This window comes from Caenorhabditis remanei, chromosome V, assembly GCF_010183535.1.
Source record: "Caenorhabditis remanei strain PX506 chromosome V, whole genome shotgun sequence".
Classification (NCBI taxonomy): domain Eukaryota; kingdom Metazoa; phylum Nematoda; class Chromadorea; order Rhabditida; family Rhabditidae; genus Caenorhabditis; species Caenorhabditis remanei.
In genome coordinates this window covers 20,490,700-20,512,180 of record NC_071332.1, presented here as the reverse complement: position 1 = coordinate 20,512,180, position 21,481 = coordinate 20,490,700, and the positions used below count along the sequence as shown (strand labels likewise).

General features: G+C 40.0%; 6 protein-coding genes across 6 annotated transcripts; 2 read left to right on the top strand and 4 right to left on the bottom strand.

Moving 5' to 3' along the window:
- Positions 1–287: 287 nt before the first annotated feature.
- Positions 288–3,380, bottom strand: GCK72_021609 (uncharacterized protein; the record flags this gene model as incomplete). The annotated part of the gene is made up of 6 exons (XM_053734384.1): positions 288–567; positions 775–993; positions 1,043–1,805; positions 2,198–2,834; positions 3,138–3,262; positions 3,308–3,380. 6 exons carry the CDS (start codon positions 3,378–3,380, stop codon positions 288–290), a joined length of 2,097 nt encoding a protein of 698 aa, XP_053583297.1.
- Positions 3,381–3,740: 360 nt separating this feature from the next.
- On the bottom strand, positions 3,741–4,268 carry GCK72_021608 (uncharacterized protein; the record flags this gene model as incomplete). Its single annotated transcript, XM_003098016.2, has 2 exons — positions 3,741–3,835; positions 4,040–4,268. 2 exons carry the CDS (start codon positions 4,266–4,268, stop codon positions 3,741–3,743), a joined length of 324 nt encoding a protein of 107 aa, XP_003098064.2.
- Positions 4,269–4,807: 539 nt separating this feature from the next.
- GCK72_021607 (uncharacterized protein) lies at positions 4,808–10,275 on the bottom strand (the record flags this gene model as incomplete). Its single annotated transcript, XM_053734383.1, has 7 exons — positions 4,808–4,978; positions 5,026–5,154; positions 5,908–6,340; positions 6,386–6,640; positions 7,147–7,404; positions 8,227–8,343; positions 10,112–10,275. 7 exons carry the CDS (start codon positions 10,273–10,275, stop codon positions 4,808–4,810), a joined length of 1,527 nt encoding a protein of 508 aa, XP_053583296.1.
- Positions 10,276–10,974: 699 nt separating this feature from the next.
- GCK72_021606 (uncharacterized protein) lies at positions 10,975–12,837 on the bottom strand (the record flags this gene model as incomplete). The annotated part of the gene is made up of 4 exons (XM_003098051.2): positions 10,975–11,202; positions 11,794–12,143; positions 12,201–12,567; positions 12,700–12,837. 4 exons carry the CDS (start codon positions 12,835–12,837, stop codon positions 10,975–10,977), a joined length of 1,083 nt encoding a protein of 360 aa, XP_003098099.2.
- A 203-nt stretch (positions 12,838–13,040) lies between these two features.
- On the top strand, positions 13,041–14,044 carry GCK72_021605 (uncharacterized protein; the record flags this gene model as incomplete). Its single annotated transcript, XM_053734382.1, has 4 exons — positions 13,041–13,073; positions 13,135–13,233; positions 13,279–13,473; positions 13,784–14,044. Coding segments are annotated over 4 exons (588 nt in total), but the record flags the coding sequence as incomplete, so codon positions are not given.
- Positions 13,047–19,494, top strand: GCK72_021604 (uncharacterized protein; the record flags this gene model as incomplete). Its single annotated transcript, XM_053734381.1, has 14 exons — positions 13,047–13,073; positions 13,135–13,233; positions 13,279–13,473; positions 13,784–13,973; positions 14,295–14,737; positions 15,014–15,939; positions 15,985–16,414; positions 16,487–16,563; positions 16,958–17,318; positions 17,373–18,331; positions 18,374–18,518; positions 18,568–18,700; positions 18,844–19,097; positions 19,141–19,494. 14 exons carry the CDS (start codon positions 13,047–13,049, stop codon positions 19,492–19,494), a joined length of 4,593 nt encoding a protein of 1,530 aa, XP_053583294.1.
- Positions 19,495–21,481: the final 1,987 nt, after the last annotated feature.

Sequence of the window (21,481 nt, the reverse complement as noted above, 5' to 3'; positions counted from 1 at the left end):
GACATAGTGCTAAATTATTAAATTTTGCATTGAGTCCGCAAACACGCGTCGGTAAAAAATGTCGGAACTTTTTTATTTCGATAATATGTCTTTCAAATTACAGCAAGTACAGCAAGTGTTGAAACAACACTATTTTTATTGGAAAAACATAGAAAAACATTTAATTTTTATTAAACCAGTCTGCGGTATTTATAGAGGTGAAAATATAATGACTAGGCACCTTTAAACCCGAAAACAAGAAAAAAATTATGCAAATTTCTCAACAACAACAAACGAATATACAAAAATTAGTATTCCTCGATGACCTCCTCTTCAATAATCTGTTCCTCTCCATTATTCCATTGCTGTACAACATTTTGTGGCGCGTACACTGGCTCTATCATTTCAAATCTGTCTTCTATTCTCGTCAACATTCCCTCCGCTCGGTCTAACAGTGCCGAGAATCTGTCTTGATTCTCCATTTCTCGTCGAATCAGATTCATTTTCATTTCGAGGACGTTTGCATGTTGTGCTTCGACGTGCTCATTGGAGAAACGGGCACGTTTCAGTGGTGGTGGTTGGATGTCTCTGCAAAGAAATATTGGTAAGGAACGATGGTTTTAGCGCTGCTAACGAGCGCTAAACTTGATTTTTAACGCTGTTAACCAGCGCTAAACTTGGTTTTTAACGCTGCTAAACAGCGCTAAACCTGACTTTTTAACGCTGCTAAACAGCGCTAAACTTGGTCTTTAGCGCTGCTAACCAGCGCTAAACGTTACACAAAGCTTCACTCACTTCTCCATCATCCTCACACCAAGATCCTCCTCAATTCCACGGGATTCCATTGTTCCAGAAGTCTCCACAAACTCTTGCTCCTCATCAGCGATTTGTTGGTATCTTGCATATTCCTTGACTTCAGTCCTGACTGCATTCTGTTTGTAAGCCGGCTCAAATTGGATTGGATCGCCTTTCCAGTAATAGACAATCACAGCAAATTCGGGGGAGCCGTGGAAACTGAAATTATATTTTGAGCATATTCAATTCCGTTCAAAAACGATCTTACCTTTCTGTATTTTTTCCCTTCGCCGTATAAATCTTCCTCACAAACTTCTTATCAACCTGTGTATGTTCGTATCGTTTCGAGCTAACTTTCACATCGAAATCCGTGCCTGGAGGCAACTTTCCAGTCTTGTCAACTCTCACTGCATCACCATTTGCAACGAATTTATAGAATCTACTGAATCCAGATGGTTTCGTCCAGAGGCCATTCTCATCTCGACGGAGCTCGAGGGTACAGTGACCCATTCTTTTAAGATCGATGACAAAGGTGCCGTTTTGACGGTATCCGAGAGGAACAGAGGAACAGAGCTTGTTAGCATCCACCACAGTTGCACCTAACATGATTGCCGCCGCCTCATCGAAAGTAACAACGCAATGCGAATAGATATTGAATCCCTCGTAATACGCGGACATCATTTGTGGCATACTTGTCATGTTCACTTTTTCAAATGACTTTTTCTCCCAATTCTGCTTCGTTTTTCCCTCGATGGGCGGCACAAAATTCCACGGGCGACCAGAGCTCCATGAGTAGGTGATGATGGTGAAAGGAAGGCGTTCGTTGCCTTTGAATCCCGTGTAAATCTTCTTTTGAAAACTACCACGACCATCATCGGCGTTGCGAGTCACTCGATTTTCGTATCGTTTCAAGACTATTTTGTAAGTGAAATCTTTCGCCCATGCGTTTAATCGTCCTTTTCCATCGTCAGCTCTAACCAGATTTCCATCAGGCATCTCTTTGTAGAATCGAGTTTTTCCACTCGGAACTTCTGAAAAACACACTATTGAAATGTGAACTTTTAATGCTTTAACGCTGCTAAACAGCGCTAAAAACGATGAGTTGGTATTTTAACGCTGCTAAACAGCGCTAACAACGATGAGTTGGCACTTTAGCGCTGCTAAACAGCGCTAACAACGATGAGTTGGCACTTTAGCGCTGTTTAGCAGCGCTAAAAACGATGAATTGGCATTTTAACGCTGCTAAACAGCGCTAAAAACGATGAGTTGGTATTTTAACGCTGCTAAACAGCGCTAAAAACGATGAGTTGGCATTTTAGCGCTGTTTAGCAGCGCTAAAAACGATGAATTGGCATTTTAACGCTGCTAAACAGCGCTAACAACGATGAGTTGGCATTTTAGCGCTGTTAATCATGGTACTCACCCCAACCACCATTATCATCCTTATTGATATCTCGAATCTGTCTCGAATCAATCAAAAACGTTCCTTCATGCTTGAATTGCAATGGAATTGTTTTGCACACTTTTTCGTCGTCAATTTCTTGAATTCCAATTAATAATTCGCACGATTCTTTGAAATCGATAGCTTTATTACTGTAAAGTGGCCATTGATCGAATACAGTTTGATTCTCTTGTTCATCGAAATCTCCCAGCCTTTCCATTGGTGGTGGAGTGTCAGAATCATGGCCAATGTCTTCTGAAGCCACGGTGGCGAGTACTGGTTTCTCTTCTGTTCCTTCCTGTTCATCATCCTCTTGTTTCAACATATCCTCCGACTTTTTCATAGCAGATTCTTTCAAAACTTTGAAAAGATTCGACATTCCCGGTATATTTCGGTTCAGAATCGATCCATTCTCATTTATCGTCGCCACTTTTTTCTCTTCTTCATGTCTTTTCACAGGTCGTTTTCCAGATTTCGCTATAAACGTGGCATTTTCAGCTTTCAGTGTTTGATTTGTTAAGAGAACTGTGCTTGTAGGATATGGACCATCTTTGATTAGACGATGCTTGTTGGTGGGAGGAGGTGGAGGTGCGGTTGACGTCGAGGGAAGAGAATCAACCTGAAATTTAAAGCAGATTAAAGCTGATTTTTCATTATTTTCAATTATTTTTCAATTTTCAGAGTCTTGGCCGCTAAAACAGTGCTAAAGTGGCAATTTAGCGCTGGTTAGCAGCGCTAAAACCACATGGGATGAACGTTTGGCGCTGGGTAACAGCGTTAAAATCGGCCACGTGGCAGTTCAGCGCTGCTAACCAGCGCTAAATCCACAAGAGTAGAACGTTTAGCGCTGCTTAACAGCGCTAAAATCCAAGTGCATTGTTTTGTACATTTTATCGATTTTCGTCACTTTTCTTTCACTAACATATTCCTGATCCTCAACAATCTCCTCGTGATAAATCTCGTGCGTCAGCGGTTGATAAGAATGCTCGTAAACAAGAGCGCTGCCATTTTCCTCGTAATAAATCGGTTCGTATTGAATTGGCTCTGCTAAAAACAAATGATTATTTACTTCAACCTATTTGCATTACAAACCACTATAAATGTGTCCTTGTTCATCAACATATTGCTTCTTCTCTCCGGAACTCTGTGATGAAGACGGCTCCATTCGAATTGCCGCCGAAAATCGATGAATTAGGAGCGTGTTTTGTCCACTTTTGCGTTTGTGAGCCGTCGTGTCCAATGGAGCGTGTTTGCCTTTCCTGGCAAAAAATACGAGGGAATTCGAAAGGGGATGGTTAAAAATGGTTTCATCGCTGAATTCAGCGAAAAAGCTTCATTCCGATGCCTTGTTCGGGCACAAAGAGGTATAAAGCAAGTGATATGGAACCCGAAATACATCGAAAAACGGTGAAAAAAATGAAATGAGAAGAGGGGAGAAAAAGGGATACAACATTTACAGGAATTTTCAATGAGGAGAGAGGGGAGAAAAATGGAAAAAATATAGATAGCGAGAAAAAAAGAAAATTCAATAGTTGTTGGTGTGGAAAGTGTGAGCCAACTTGAGGAACTGCTCGTTGCGTCCCCATTCCAGCGCTTGTTGGTACGACTTTTGGCAGGCTGCTGAAATAAGAGATAGGAAATGAAGATATGAGTGAATAAGATCGTGATAGAAGCGATGAAAAATATTCAGCGCTCAACGAGGGTTTTAGCGCTGCTAACCAGCGCTAAACTTGGTCTCAACGCCGTTTAGCAACGCTAAATCCTCCTTGCTAGAATTACAGCGCTGGCAAACAACTATTTGTGATTTTCTGTCAATAAACTTACTTTGCGACGACGTATTCAGTGCTGGATCTGACGTCGAACGTGGGAGTCCACCGACGGCAACATCCGTTGTGGACGATGCCAATTGAGCCTGTGTCACATCGAGCATCGTTTGTGCACGTCCAAATCCGGGTGACACTGATTGGACAGTTTGCACCAAGGACTCTGATTGTTGTTGCTGAACAATCGGCTGTTGTGGCACTTGGAGGGTCTTTGACGAAGTTTGACCCATTTTTCTGAAAAATAAATTTAGGAATTTCAATTTACTTTTTTTTCACAAACCTGCGAGTTGAGCGATATCAATTTAAGTGATTTTGTCGCTGTGGGATCCGAAATTTGCGTTTTTCAGAGACTCAGAGCGATTAGGCGAGCATCTGTAAAAATTTAACAAATATAAAAATGAATGAGATATTTGAGCAGACATCTGTCAATAGAACATGTGTAAAGAGATAAAATATGCAAATTTATTTATTTTGTTACCTATCGAAATAAAAAAACCAACAGAAAAATGAAAAGAGACAGCAGAAAGCGATGGGAAAAGCGTGCGCGAGACTGAGCGAAAAACAAATAATTTGAAAACAACACTTGTCCGAGAGGACTACACGCGCGGCTTCACAGCGAGACTCCGCGCATGGATTTGTTGTTTGTTCCTTTAAAGTGTACGGTTTTCAGTGGAAATTTTTTATTTCGACGAAACTTCAGCGATTTCAATTAAAAACCCGTTAAAAAAAGGAGATACTTGTTAGAAAATGTACAAAAATTTGAGATTAATTAAAAAATAAGTAAATCCTTCGTTGCTTTCCGAGCGCTTGGCTCCGGTTCCTTCTCCCAAAGGCTGCCATAGTGCATCCAACCAACAGAGGTGTTTGACCTGGTCAGTGTGGGCTCGCCGCCAAGTCGAGCAACGATTTCATCAACAGCTAATCCAGCGGTTTCAAGCATCTGGATATAATTTTTTCGTTAGAAAAAAAAGTTTTTTGCTGTCAAACCTGAGTGTGGAGAATCGTGGCAAGAGCTGCACAACACGTGGCAAGGAACAAAAACATTGAGAATCCGAAATGAGCTCGGAGAGTAGGAAACATGAAGACTTCGAGGACAGCAATAAAGATAGGTGGGACCTGAATGGAGTTGGTTATAGTGGGGGGAAGCAGCGTTCAAGGTTTTAGCGCTGCTTAACAGCGCTAAACCTGACTTTTTAGCGCTGCTAAACAGCGCTAAAATCTAGTTTTAACGCTGCTTAACAGCGCTAAACTTGTCTTTTTAGCGCTGGCTAGCAGCGCTAAAGTCTAATGTTAACCTAACTTGTCAAATTTCGGCCCAACCCGGCTTCTTACACGTTTTTGAATTTTCGATGTTTTTTAAAATTCGGATAATTGACAGATTTTTACTCATTTCGAGTCGGCTGGCATGCTTTTGACGCGTTTTATGATGTCAGAAATGTGGGAAAAAACTCATTTTGAGCGAGTCTGGCGCATCGTTGACGCGTTTTTGGAAAAGTGAAATTATTAGTTGAAAATAGTGCCGATATCGCAATTTTGGCACATTCTGAGCCAGTCTGGCGTGCCTTTGACGCGTTTTTGAGTCAGATTTTCCGCTCTAAAACAAGTAAAAACGCGTCAAAGGCGCGCCAGACAGCTCACTCTTCTGAAATTTTTGACAAAAAAAAGACAATTATAGTGGCTTTTCACCATGCATTACTAGATTTTGTTTGAATTTTGAATTATAATAAAAAATTCGACATTTTCGGAAAAATAATCAAAAAATTCCGATTTTGACAAAAAAATTCCAATTGCGGCCCGGCCCGGTCCGTGACAAGTTTGGTTTTAACGCTGCTGAACAGCGCTAAAAGTTGGTTTTCTCTTTTTTCTTACCTGTGTCGCCTGTCCAACTGTCGCCCTAATATTATGTGGACACAACTCGGAAATCATAATCGGTGCCATAACCAACATTCCCAAATTGACAGCACTCTGTCCAAGAATTGCAGCGAGACACGCAAAAATCCATCTGGTTTCAAATAGCCATCCGAAGTTATTCGCCATTTCGGGAATCGCTAATCCAACCCATTCGAAGGCACAAAGCCAAGTGAGGAGCACAAAAATCGGACGTCTTCCGTATTTTTCGATGATAAGTGGTGCGATGAAGGATACCGGGAGGGAGATTGCACTAATTACCATAATTGCGATAGTTGAGTTGGATTGGGATAGTCCATAGGATATCAGGATTTCTACTAGATATTGAGATTTGATGTTAAGGCCAGAGAAGACTGGAACAAGGGAGCAAATGAAGACAAGGAACAGGGAGAATCTAAAAAATTAAATATTTTAAGCAGCTCCCCCACTTTGTCATTACCTATGTGTCCTATGCTGCAAAATATCGAGAACACTAGTTTTCCCCTTCCCTGCTTGCTTATTCTCGTGAATCATTTCTCGAATCGCACCGTCGATTTCTTTGGTTTCATTGTCTCCGTAATAGAATCTCAACGCTTTTCTAGCTCCTTCCTCATCGTTTTGCTGGATGAATAGATGCTTTGGTGACTGGGGAAGGAAGATTGTGACGATGAGATGGGCTGTGGCTAGGAGAGCGGTTATACAGGGGAGGAGGAACCTGGAATATTGAGGAATTGAAAAAATTTGAAGTATTTTTGTCCAAAAACTACAAAACCTACCGTATCTCGGCTAGTTTTGAGACTAGCGTTACAAAGTTAGCATTTTCATAATCAGCGAATCAAGAGCTTTCCAATGAGTATAATCATGTCTAGGTATTGGTCACTACGGGTTTCACCACGATACCTACAGTAACCGAAATTTCGAAGAATTGCTGAAAAAATTTTGCATCTCAAATCTAGGCATGATTATTCTTTTCTGAGAGCTGAGAGTCTCCTGATTTCAAATATGCTACTTTCGTGGAATTTGGATCGGAACTGGCAGAGATACGGTAGTTTGAATTAAACCTAGTTTTTCGTGGCGAGACCCGGAATCTGATATTTTCAAACATAGGTTTGATTATACTTCTCTGAAAGCTGAGAATCTCGTGGTTTCAAAAATGCCAATTTAATTTGTCTAAATTCAGATGTAATCGAGATAGGTAGTTTTCACCTAGAAAAAACTCACCACAAATGCTGAGTGCCCCAGACAGTTGGTAGACACAACGGAGTGACTAGAAGTGTCATAATAACACCTCCAGAATTAATAAAAAGTGAGGTGAGACCTCTTTTTGAATCAGGAGAACACTCGGCAATCCATATGATCAAAACTACTCGGAGTCCTTGAAGCATTCCTGCTATCAGATGTCCGATGACATATAATTCGAATCGGTTGGTAAGAAGGGATGTTAGCATGCATACTGATCCGAGGATCCCAAGGAAACTTCTGGAAAAAATTGAGTTAAAAATTGTATTACAATTTTGAAACACTGTCACAGATTCAAATTTTATTCATATTTTTCAGATTTTATAACAATGGGTAGATCAAACGTAGAGCTCCATTTTTGTAGTTGACAACTTTTTTTACGGACACTCCCTAGAGAGTTACATATCGACAAAGTAATTTCTTCCTCGAATCGACCTGTCGTCTTAAAATTACCATAACTCTCTGGGGAGTGACCGTATAAAAAAGTTGTCAACTTCAAAAATGGAGCTCTACCCTTGAGCTGTATGATCCATAAAAAAGTTCTTGTTGGGACAAAGAGCAATACCGTAACACCCTCTCCAAATTGTATATCTTACTGCACATTTTGACAAAAAATCTACTTATTTCTGTTTTCTGATATTTTTCATTAAAGGGGGACACCGGTATTCCAAAAATTGAGATTTTTTGATATGGATCAACTCAGAATTTTGTGGAAAAGAATAAAGTCTCTTGGAGCCGGGTCCGAAAATTAGTTTAAAACGAGTTGTGAGGCCTCAAAGTGCCAAAAAAGGGCTTCTCGCATGGAATTTTTCATTATATTTCAACATTTTTCCACGTGCACGGCGAGAAAATTTTACGTTGAAATATGAGGCAAATCTTCACGACGAGAGGCTTTTTTTGACACTTTGAGGCCTCATAACTCGTGTTAGACTAATTTTCGGACCTGTCTCCGAGAGACTTTTCTCTATTCCGCAAAATTCTGATTTGATCCATATCAAAAAATCTCAATTTTTGGAATACCGGTGTCCCCCCTTTAAGGTAAAGGTTACGTGCAGTACTTACCGTAACAATATCGTTTCCTTCCTTCCCAAACCATCCATCAACTTTCCCATAACTGCAAATGAGATAGCCAATCCGATGAACATAAAAGAGGCACATGCTGAGAATATCGTTTCGAAACTGGAAGAATATGTTGAATGTTTAAAAGATTATTATATTCATCAGAATTGTCTTGAAACCGGGCCGGCTTCAAAAAATTGACCAATTTTTTCCAATTTTTCCTCGAAAATATGAACATTTTTGATGATTTTTCAGAATTTCTTCTAATTACGAAAATTTTGAATTTTTCCAATTATCCGGGCTCTGTCAACTTCCCGGTATCTAAAATAATTTTTTTAGTAAAATGTATTTGTTATCTCAATGTTGTCTATTTTCAAGCACTTTTAAAAATTGTTTATTTGTCCTGTCCTCCTACTCAAGACACCAACTTTTTTTCTACATATTGTCTCAACAATTTTTAATGATCAAAGTCTTTTTTAAGTCACATGAAATCACATATGATTTCATAGTATTCCCATAGTAACAAAATTTACGTTTTCCCTCTTTTTCTTATTGATAACAACACCTCTTATCAGTCAGTTCAAGTTCCTACTCGGACGTCATTGAGGTAGGTCAAATTTCTGCACTAAAAATAGGTGGAGAGTTTTTTTATTGCGGGAAAAAGAAATCACGGAAGAGAGTCATGTGGGGTTGGAATTGGAGAAAATGAATTGAGTTTTAGAATTAGAATGTTAAAATGTACAGTCATGACTATAGTTATAGAAATGTTCATAGTTGTCAAGGCCCGGGCCGGGCCGGTAGAAAATTTTCAAGGCCCGGCTTCAAAAAATGTCCCTTTTTTTCCTAATTTTTTTTCGAAATTTTTTCAATTTTTTATCGAAAATGTGACCATTTTTTTTACTATTTTTCAGATTTTCTTCTAATTCTGAATCATAGTCGAAAATTAGACTTTTTCGCGAAAAAATTCAAAAAATTCGAAAAAATTTTTAAAAAATTTGAAAATTTGACTTTGGCGCCAATTTGCCCGGGCCGGGCCTTGACAACTATGGAAATGTTTAATAACTTAACTTTCAGATCTGGGTCCCACCACGAAATTGTAATTCTCCGCTATTAAAAAAATAATGTACCGCATACAGCTTTCACCTAATGGTTGAAAATTGTCAAAAGTTGAATTTTAAGATTCGGCAGGTCCAGAGCAGAGTTGCATGGAAGTGAACATTTCTTATCCGGAAGTCGGAAGTCGGAAGTCGAAATCAGATTTTTTTTTCACAAATTTTCAAAAACTGCAAGATCATAAAATTCGCGAAAATCGGTAGAAAATTAATTTTTGGCTGAAGAAAAGCCAGTTTTTTATCCTTTTAGATAACTTTTCAATGTATTTCTGCAAAATGTACTTTCCGTAAATTCCATGACGGAAGTCGAAAGTCGGAATTCCATGCAACTCTGGTGCAAAAGCCCGGATAATTGGGTCCAAAGTTAAAATTTCAATTTTTCGATTTTTTTTTGGAAAAATTGTCAAATTTATGACTATCTTTAGACTTCGATGAAATTCTGAAACATCATCAGAAAAGTTCACATTTTCAATTAAAAATCGGAAAAAAACAGTTATTTTTTTGAAGTCAGCCTTTCCAGGGCGGACCTTGACAAGTATGTATATTTGGGTCTCAGGTCTCGAAATGAACATCTACAGTACCCCAAAAAGTTTCCAGATTCTTTGATTCCAGCTACTTCGAATAACATGACGTAAAAAACTAGTTCATAAAGAATACTGTATCTCAGTCGGTTCTTAATCAAATTTCAAGAAATCTACATTTTCAGATTCAACCAGATTTGGGTCTCGCCACGATAATCAATTTTTTTTTTAAACTCAAATTTCAGAAAAACTCACCTCTGATCACTCTCCACTCCATAATTCTTTCTCAAACTTTCTCGGAAGAACTCCTTAATCGGAACATTCATCAGATTCAAACATGCTGCCATAATTTCTCCATACTGTGAGAATATTGCATGCGAGAGGGTGGCCAAAAAGAGGCGACCTTTCAGGGGAAACATTCTTTTTTATTCTGCAAAAATAGAATAGTGATATCAAAGCTACAGTAACCTGGAGAAGCTACAGTAATCCTAACGCTACAATTATGTTTCTCCAGAAAACTCATTCGGAAAAAAACTCAAAAAAAAGAAAAAAAGTGTTTCAAAAAAATGACGACAACCCGCCCTGTCCCCTAGGCTCCTCCCCCCTTTCTTATCATTTTTCTGACTTTTCATCATATTTATTTTGTTCATTAGACACCTAAATTGACAAAATCAGCAAGTTCAAATCAACACACTGGCACTGCCTGGTGTTTAGCTGATCAGTCAAAAAATGTTTTCTTTTTGAAAATTTTCTAAAAGTTCCGCTAAAAATTACCAACTCCAGCAAAAAAAAGAAGCAATGCAAAAAATATTCTGATAAAAAATAAAAATCTGATAAATTTCCAGTCTCTCTTTGTTCCTTTGCACTTTTTCCAAACTTCTTATCTTCTTTTTGTCTCTAAAAAGTGTCAATGACAGAAAAGTTTCAGGCGTCGATAGGAGGATGCTGAACTTTCGGTCCAAAAATTGGATTTCAATTATTGAAATTAATATTCTGAAAATGGAAGTGAAGATATGAAACATAACAATTATTTCGAATTCTAATACAAAAAACAGCGGAAAAACAAACAATTATCTAAAGAACACTAATAATGTATATAAAATTCTACAAAAAATCAATTAATTATTTCCAGAAATTCCCAGCAATTTCTTCATCTGTCGTCCGTATTCTCTTGTTTTGTCCACAGTCTCCTCACTATTTCGATATGATTTCCACATTTCGCCGAACTCCGTAATCGATGACTCATCTGGTTTCAATCCGGCTGTCTTCGCTTTTTCTATCAAGTCCACCAGTTTTGTCTTCGTCTCGGAGCCCTCGAATTCTACTTGAAGATTGTCGGATCGCTCCTGAAAATTGATAAAATTAGTGATGTTTAAATTTTAGCGCTGCTAACCAGCGTTAAAAATCAATTTAGCGCTGGTTAGCAGCGCTAAAAGGCGTTTTGAAATTTTAGCGCTGTTTAGCAGCGTTAAAATTCCACGAATCAAAAGTTTAGCGCTGTTTAGCAGCGCTAAAAATCTAGGTATCAAAAGTTTGGCGCTGTTTAGCAGCGCTAAAATTCCACGTATCAAAAGTTTAGCGCTGTGTAGCAGCGCTAAAATTATACGTGTCGAAATTTTAGCGCTGGTTAGCAGCGCTAAAATATCTCGTTCCAATTTTTAGCGCTGCTAACCAGCGTTAAAATTCCACGTATCGAAATTTTAGCGCTGTTTAGCAGCGCTAAAATTTCACGGTGTCGTTTTTTAGCGCTGTTAACCAGCGCTAAAATTCCACGAATCAAAAGTTTAGCGCTGTTAAGCAGCGCTAAAATTCCTCGTTGTCGTTTTTTAGCGCTGCTAACCAGCGTTAAAATTCCACGTATTGAAATTTTTGCGCTGTCTAACATCTGATTAGCAGCGCTAAAATCTTTATTTCTGCCGATTCTTCACAAAATTTACCTTAAGCTCCGCCCATTGTTCCACTTTATTCGCCTCATGGTACAAAACCGTCAACAAATAGTGTGCGTAATCCAAATTTTGCTTCCTCGTATGACATCGATCGGTGATGATTGTCAGCTTCTTACTCTCCTTGTTGTATCGTTTTCCGGCGAGACGAATGAACTTCTCTTGTGCATTTTCAGTGAGTTTCAGTGATTCCACGTCGACAATCATGGTGACAACGCGACTTCTAATGTCACGAATGTTGGTTCCTTGATGGATATACGTGGAGTATTGAACACTGATTGGGAGGCACGTGGCAGCGAGAGAGGGGGTAGCGATGAGTTCTGGTGGGAATGGAGTGCAGAATTCTGGAAAATATTTGGTTTTTAACGTTGCTGGTTTTATAAAACTTTTATAAAACTCACTTTTAATAGCATCACAATGCTGCTTGATAGCCACTGGTGTTAAATGAAGGAAATTTGGGATTTTCACGAGCTCCAAATTGCCCTCCTTTTTGAACGGCGCTCGTTTTTCTACATTCGGCCGGGATCCCATTCTCACTGGCAGTGGAACGACACTTGCAGCAAATGTACGAGCTGCCGGCCACACATCTGACCATTTGTTCTTCTCCGGGTCCATTTCTTCACTTCTTGGCGGCCGTTCAGCGAGACGATCCATCAAATCGAATCTGCTTCGTGTCTTGATCTCGGCACGGCCAGTGTTCTGCTCCAGTTGGATTTGACCGCGAAGTTTTCGCTTCGGCATGACATACAGTTCGCGGAAGTCTTCGCCCTAGAAAATTTGAAAGATTGATATGAAATTTGAAAAGAATGAGTCTGTCTGAATTTTTACCGGCGAAATTCTCTTTTAAAGCAAAATGAATGACCTGAATTTTGATCAAATTTCGTTGAATTTATCACCTACATTTTCATCTTTCGCAGCGATAGAACCAGCAGCCAATGCTTGCTTCGATTTTCCATAATCTGAGCCTCCAACGGCACTTCTCAGCTTATCCGCCAAAGTTGACCGATTTCGAGTGGATATGTGAGACAGACGGTGCATTTTAGTCAGTTTTTACCTGGAAAATAACTTATTTTTCATTATTTTTCATAAAATATTGAAGAAAGGGCAAGAAAATAGAACAATATCAAGAAAAGTTGAATGAAATTGTAAAAAAAATAAATTGCTCGTCACTTGTCCGCGTGGAGTACACGGAGTGCGACCTTGAGAAATCCTGTTAGTCCCCCAGCCATTTCAGCCCGCGCATTCAAATGGAAGTTTTTAACGCTGTGAAAAAGGTGATTTTTTATGAAATTTGATGAAAAACCGGTTAAAAACCTCAAAAAATGTAAATTTCAGACAGTTCTCTCCATCATTTCTGATGCCGTCGATTCAGAAACCTACCTGGAAGACCTCACCGCCATCGGTGGTCTCATAAAACCCGAAGTTGTGGCCACGGTTTGTCACCGGCGAAAAATTCCTCAACTATTTCTCAAATTTCAGAGTTTCCAGCTAATGGAGCGTGGCAAAGTGCGAGAGTTGACGACTCCGCGCTCCGAAATCCGACAGAAGCCGCGAGTATTCGAAGATTTTCAAGAAAAACCGATTTTCGATTGGAGAAGTGAGTGGGAGTTGAGACGACCGAAAAGGAAAAAAGCATCGGAGAATTTCAGACATTTACAGCGAAGTTTTGTAGAGGTAAGTGTGTTTAGCGCTAAAGCTGAATTTTAGCGCTGGTTAGCAGCGCTAATGCTGAATTTTAGCGCTGGCTAGCAGCGCTAATGCTGAATTTTAGCGCTGGTTAGCAGCGCTAATGCTGAATTTTAGCGCTGGTTAGCAGCGCTAATGCTGAATTTTAGCGCTGGTTAGCAGCGCTAATGCTGAATTTTAGCGCTGGTTAGTTAGCAGCGCTAAAGCTGATTTTTAGCGCTGGTTAACAGCGCTAAACCGCAGGTGTCATTTTTGCCTTAACATGACTTTTAGCGTCAAATCCATCGTCTTTTTGCAGGTAGAACACGCAAAACGAAAGGAATCTCTTCAATTCTTCTACCCACAAGTCCACTACTGTCCTTGTCGATACTTCCAAGTATCCGTGCTCGAAAGACAAGTCGATTGGATTTGTGTACACCTTCTGGCGTACTACTTCTCCAGAAGTTTCGGAAAGATGGAGAAAATCGAGTGCAAGATTGAGATTATTGGTATTTTGAAAAAGATAATGTTGCGTTCTGTTGTGTTTGATAACTTAACAAAGTCGGTTCAAATAAATTAATATTTTTGTGTTGTTTTTGTTCGATTTCGCAATCGTGTGAATTCCATTTCTTCTATTTTTGCTTCTCTTGATCGCTCTTAAAATCGATACGTAGAATCAAATAACATGGGAGAATCTACCGCAAAGAAATGCAGTCTGGAATGGACGAATTGGGAGAAAAATCAAAAAATGCTTGATGAACAAAATCGGAGTATAAGTTATCGTAAGTTCAAAGTTTCAAACTTAGTCTATTTATAATATAGTTTTTCAGAAGATGGAAAAGTAACCGAAATTCGAAAAGATACTGTGTCAATTGCTGCAGAAGATGTTACGTCGGATTCTTCAATTTTGAATCATATTTCCCCACAGAAGAGAGTCGAGAAGCAAATTTATTTCGTTCGGAAGATGCCTCCCCGAAATGAAATAATCGAAGAACAAGCTGGACCATCTAGTAGTAATATTTTGATAAAAGAACCAAAAGCCGAACCAATTGAGCTCAATAAATCTCCGAACAGAGCATCTAACAAAATGCGTGTTTCACGAAGACTGAATTGGAGTAACAGACGAAATCGGCAGTTAATTGCTTTGCAACAGTGTCAAACAGTGAATAAAGTGGTGAAAGATGAACTAATTGAAGTGAAAGAAGAGCCAATCGACGATTATGAGCAAGAGTGCAACTCGTATCAGAGAGCTACAAGCCTCCCGGTGAACAGTGTAAGTAAAAACAGCAGAAAAGGACACTTACCTGCCAATACATCGGTCATGTTTCAAAACAAAACAAGATAAATAGAGTGTTTAGCGCTGCTAATCAGCGCTAAAATTGTAATACGTGGAATTTTAGCGCTGCTAAACAGCGCTAAAAGTTGACAATGTGACATTTTAGCGCTGCTTAACAGCGCTAAAACTTTGATACAACGAATTTTAATGTTGGTTAGCGGCGCTAACGCAGATTTTCAGTCCTGATTAGCGCTTACCACGTTTGTATTTCAGCACCCACGACTTAAATCAATAAATCCAACGTGGACAGAAGACGTACCAAAAGTTGACATTCCCGTTTTCAAGACAGAAAAACCAACAAGCGTTGACGAGCCTCCAGTAGATCGAATCTTCCTCGGAGCTGAAGAACCGATGAAAGACGTACCGGACAACAAAATTGAAGAGATTAGTAGAATCGCTCAAAGCACAGTAAAGCGTTTCACGAAGAGTCAACTTCTCCCATTCGGAAAACGGCCGGCTCTTATTCTTCAGGACGGAGAAGTAATGAATAGAGAGGCTAGAAGCCGCTCCGTTGTTCTTATCGATGAAGTTGAGGAGCCTAAAGAAGAAGGTCAATCGGAAGATGAGTTAGAACTAGATATACTGAAACTTATTGATTCGAAAAAAGCAAAACTTTACGAATCGGTCCGTCAAAAACAGGCGAAGGCTCAGAAGCTAATTTTCAATGAATTGCGGGTTACCGAGTATATGAATTCTGAAATATTCAAAAAGTCAATAAAACCACCTGATGATTCGTCTTCATTCCAAAAGGTCGTGAAAGCACCACATGCGCTTTCAAAATACCCGGCATACAGTGACTCCTTATCACGCTCTTCTTCGCTTCTGTTCAAAAACCTGGAACGTGTTCAAGAAATGAAGAGAAAAGAAAAATATGGGACAATCTGGGACAGAAATTACAAAGCTCCGAAGAAAAGGGACCATAGTCCGGTGCAATTTAAGTATCCTATACTACCAAAGAGGAAAGAAGTGCAACTGACATATCTGGCCTCAGAAACCATTGAAATGCTTGAAATTTCTTGGAAAGGAAAAACCGGAAAAGTGCCGGAATTTATCCAGTGTCATTTGTGTAATGGTACAATGCGTTTTGGCGTAAGAAGCCGGCGCTTTAGAGGAGAAGTACGAGAACATCCGACTTATAGGTAAATTTTGAAAACGTATAACAAATCTCAAGTCGATTGTTGCAGATGTTTTAGAAAAGGATGTCAAACGTATTGTTCCGTGAAGAAGGTGGTCAACATGAACCATTGGGAAGCTATTCCTGACGACCCGAAAGAATTCATCATAAAGGAAGTTGGAAAGCTCAAATCGAAGCCACCTGAAATCGTTGCTTCAAACGATAAGGATTCCGAAATTCGAGCAAAAAGAGTTACCAGAAACAAACTGGACTATCTTTCCAAAGATTTCATCTGCGGAAGTTCTGCGTCGGAAATCGCGCGATTCGATGATGAAGACGATGAGGAGCGTCTTGGAGAGACGATTGGCTACTGGTACACAACTGAAAGTTCGGAATCGAGTGAAGAACCAATGGGAGAAGATGCAGAAAAAGAAGATGATTATAGTGATCATGTCGAAGCGGGAATGCCATTTCCAACCATATCGTGTTCAAAACGGGAAGTAAATAATAACAAGTTCGGTTAGAAAAGTGAGTTTGATCCACATTTTTATAGTCCCAATTTATATTTACAGACCACTCCATTCACCGGTCGCTCATTCACCGGTCGCTCACTTTGCTTCAATTTATCAATTTGTTTAATGTTTTTTATGTGAGTTTAATACTGCAAGGTCATTTTAGCGCTGTTTAGCAGCGTTAAATTGTGAGTTTAGCGCTGTTAAGCAGCGCTACAGTCGATTCTCAGCGCTGGTTAGCAGCGCTAAACTTGAAAATTATTTCTTTTCGCCCAATTAAAATGATTATTCAGGTAACTCATCCAAAACGAACGGATTCCTTTCAATTTCTCTAATTTCCAGCTCACTTCTTATGAATGTTTGTAGTTTCTGTGCAAAAAACTCAACTCTTTCATTTTTCGTTTAAAAGAAATTGGTACAAATAATAAATACTTGATTTTATTGGATTTTTTTCAATTTGTAAAGATGTATGAATTCTTATTCATATTTATTCGTTAGCAAGTACGAATTTGCCTAACCGCATTTCTACAGTACGATGGGCAACACTGTCAGTGGAGAATACCTGAGCTCGTGGGACGATGAAGACGTGCAGAAATGGAAGAAGACCGCTCGAAACATGCAACAATGCACTTATCTACAATTCGAAGGTAGTCAATTCCACGATTTGACTGATTTGACCGTCGAATTGCGTGTTACAAAGATCTGTTTTGCAATTTATGGACCACCGACGAAAGCAGCGGAGACACTGGAGCAGGCGTATTCCAAAGATCAGCGAGAATTCGGAATGAAGTGCTACGAGAAGATCAGAGAAGTCTGGCGTGAGGCACCGGAGAAACGAATGAAATTGGGATTTATTTTCGTTTTCTGCAAGGAAGGAGAAAAGGAATATCAGGTACTTGAAATAATGAAATATTTTCAAAACAATTTTTTTCATTTCCTTGTTCAGGTGCCGCTATTCCGACTTCTCTGGGAAAAGAAGAATGGTCAGGACACCAACAGATACATTGACACCTCACTACGTGTCTATGATGGATTCAGTGATTGGAAGAATAATAATCACATGCCAATGATGAAATATTGTCATCCAAAGAAGTTATTCTACACGTGTCACTCTGAATGGGAGTACCAATTCGATCCGGATGAGGAAGTTGCAGTTGGATTCAACACTTCTCCAGCATGTGATTTGAGTGCAAGAATCGGGAAATCTGCTGATGTCATCGTCACAACTGTCGGAATGACTGTAGGAGTGCTCTCTCTTGTCACACCAGCCGGATTTATCAGTGGTCCGATTCTTCTCTCAGTTGGCTTGGGGTCAGCTGGATGGGGAGTAAGCAGAGCCACTCAACGATTGATCGACAAGGCGACGCATGGAGAGAGTTTGACGGATCAGGAGAGTGTCTTGCTCTGGTTATCCATTATTGCTGCTCCATTAAATCTCCTGAATGGATTCGTCGGTGCTAAGCTAGCATCTGGCGCCGCCGCTGGAAAAATCTTCTCACAAACCCAACGGATTCTAGCGACTCTTTTGATGTGGACAGTGTTGAGTGTGGATTCATTCTCATTTTTGATGAATCTGACGAATCTCGTGGAGAAGGCTATTAATGGGAAACTGACGACACTTGATGTCTTACAATTCTCAGTTAGCACTCTCTTCTTCGCCAATATGCTGATCCAGCCGAAAACTGCAAATGGAATTATCAAGAAGGCTCAGCAACAACGAATTCAAGATTTGATTAATAATATGACTGATGCTGATGCGAAGGCGGCGTTCAAAGAGTATTTGGAGGCAAATAAAGGAGACGGAGGGATTGGAGATGGCGCCAAGTTGGTGAGAGATTTGAATAAAATTGAAGATCTCAACGCGTTTTTCAAGTCGGCGAGCGGTTTTAAGGATGTGAAGATTGGGTAGGTTTAGAGAGAAAGCCCGGTTATTATATCATATTTCAGAGCTCAATACACTGAATCGACTCAATCCGGAACTCCAAAAGTTTACAAATTAGAGAAGTTGAAGGCATGTCTTGGAGGGAAGGACTACAAGGATCACCAACATTTAGGACAGTTGGATGATAGACAGATCGGCAGATTGAATAAAGTATACACTTTAGTTTAGGAGGATTACATCCTAAATTGTGGAATTTCAGGTTTTCGGAGGAGCCGCCAAGTATGATGAGCATGTTGTCAATTTCGCTACAAAGATAGCGAATGAGATGAAAATGTCTAACAATCCGGATGGATTCATGTCACTTGTGGAGATGGTGGCGGCGCAGGCAAAACGTATGTAATTTGCTTACCAGCGCTAAAACTCACTATTTAGCGCTGAACTCACTATTTAGCGCTGCTTACCAGCGCTAAGACTACTTTGCGATATCAAATTTCTAAACTCCACCTCAATGCCCCCAAGAATTTTAGTGTTTCAGTTGATCCGAATTTTCCGCAAACCGGAAATGTTCAACAGTTCTGTGCTGGAATTCAACAAGATTTGAGTGCGATTCGAGAGATGGGAAATCAGTTCACTTTCTCCGACGAATTCAAAGCACTCTACCATTACAGAAAGCACGGTGACGAGTTTATGAGAATGTGCACGCCTGACTTCTATCTGGGGGAGCTACCCGCACAAATTCAGCAACAGGGACAACTGGCAGATGTTTGTAAAGTGACATCAATGCTTCCGGTGAGGACCGAATTTCAGTTTTAATTTAAAAAAATCAGTTCAGAATGGAAGCACGGAAGTTTTCACCCGGAAAACCTATTTCTGTGACAATGACTCGATTCTCGTTATGATTGAAAATGGGGATTTGAAAAATATCAGCACAATGTACAAGAAGCCGAATAGCTGGACGGAGTACACTCAAAGATTTCAAAATTGTTTCTCTCCTGATTCTGATTTCTCGAAGTTGGCGTTCGTCGCAGGATTGGATGCGATTCAGTTGCAACTTAGATCCAGCAGCTTCTTCTTCAAAGATCAGAATGACTTCTCGAAGGACCCGAACTACGAGAAATACAAGATTATGATTGAGATTCTGGCGGAGGATATTGCGAATTGTATGGAGCATGATGACGATAAATAGGGATTTTGTTGATATTTTTTATTTGTACCATACATTTTTAATAATTGAGTTTTCTATCTGTATTGTCCTTGACTTGTTGATATACTATTGTAATGCATTTTCTATAAAAATAAGTCCCCATAAGTATTTTCCATTGAGTATATGTTGGCAAAATTTTTTGTCCTGCCACTTTCTTGAAAGCTATAACCGTTCAAAGATGCCAACTTTTCGGTCATATCACATTCTGAGTTTGGTAAAAACTTTATTAATTCTTTTATTTATTTGAAAATCAGAGTCAGCTCCCTTTCTCCGATGAATTCAAAGCACTCGATGTACGGGCACTCCCTGGAAAACTATAACTCTAACGATCACTTCTTTTCGGCAGTTATATCACATTCCGGGTTCTCAACAATAATTGTTGATTTACCATAAAATCGAATTTAGATACATTAGTTTTGTATACTATACGCAGTCTCCAAGTCGTTTGTCGCCTCAGACGGTGGTCCGTACATAGCGTAGCAGATTTTCGTGACACGTAGCTCACTCGATAAATCGGTTATATCGTGGAACTGGCTGCCTCCGAATTGCAGATAAGTGCATTGTTGCATGTTGCGAGCCACACTTTGCCACTACTTCACTTCCGGCAGCTCCCATGAATGCATGAAACCAGGGTATTCACCGCTAATAGTGTTGCCCATTTTTCTGTAAACAATTTGGTTGATTTCGGTAAAAAGTGTTTTAAAGTAACACATCTCAACCAGAAAGTTTCAAAACGTCTATTACTAAAAAGTTATACAAGAAAGAAAAACTGAGAAAACTACCAGCATCAAGCACCGTTTTATACCAGACTTGCAATATTCCGGGCCGGCCCGCCGGCCCGGCCAGGCCCGGATTTGAATTTTTGAACTTTTTCCACTACAATTTTTTGTCCAAAAATTTATTTTCTGAAAATTTTTCATATTTTTCCTCAAGTATATTTTTTAAAAACCTTCGAAACCTACAAAAAATTATTCTTAAGAAATATTTTTCAGAAAAAATCGGGAACAGTGTGCTCCACCGGGATTTTAAAACTAGTGAAAACCGGTTTTTCATGAAAAAACCGGTGAAAATATTCACCGGTTTTCACCGAAATTCACCGGTGTTTCACCGGGGAAAACCCGGAGAAAACCGGTGATCACCGGGTTTTCCCCGGGGAAACACCGGTGAAAAAAACCGGTGTTTCCCCGGTTTTCACCGGTTTTCGCCGGAGTTTTTTTGAAATTGGTAACACACAACCTGTGGCGACGCCGTTGGTTGAAGTTGATCTATTTATCCCCGCCGACTCCCCTCTTCGGGTAGAGCAGAGATAAATAGGCATCGGTGGAGATAGAAAGACGTTGAAGACGAGTTGTGGTTCAGTGGTGGTGGTATTGTGTGGTTCAGTGGTGGTAGAGAATGAATACGAGTTAGGGAATAATCATTTATTGGTTAGAGCCAACAGCTGGGGATAACTTATTGGAGGGAGAGGTGAAAACTCACCTCTCCACTCGATGGGAAAGTTAACAGGTTAAAAGGGAAGTGAACGAGTGAAGTGAAGTGAAAAGTAAGTGAGGCGAAGGGAAACTTGTTTGTTCTAGAAGGAATTGAGAAAATCCCGCCTAAACATGTTTTGCCGCCGGTGCAGCGGGGCGCGTTTCCTTTGGGCTTTCCTCGGCCACTGCTCCTCGTCCCTCGGCCGCGAGGTGCGGGGATTATTGATTGGGACGATGACGATTGGGGAATTGAGCCATTATGAGCTGCGGAACTGAGCGGAAGCGGTTAGTGTAGACATCGTGAGGTGACGAGTCGAAGATGAGTCGCCGAAAGGGTCGCGGTTGTAATATAGCATATTACGGGCGCGACATTCCGGGGGGAAGAGGAACCTACTTTCGGAGTGAAACAAAGAAAGTAGGTTGAACCACTTAGTTTTGCGAAATTCCCCGACCCTCTTCGGGTCTGACGGAATCTCACGCTGTGGCTGGTGCTCTTC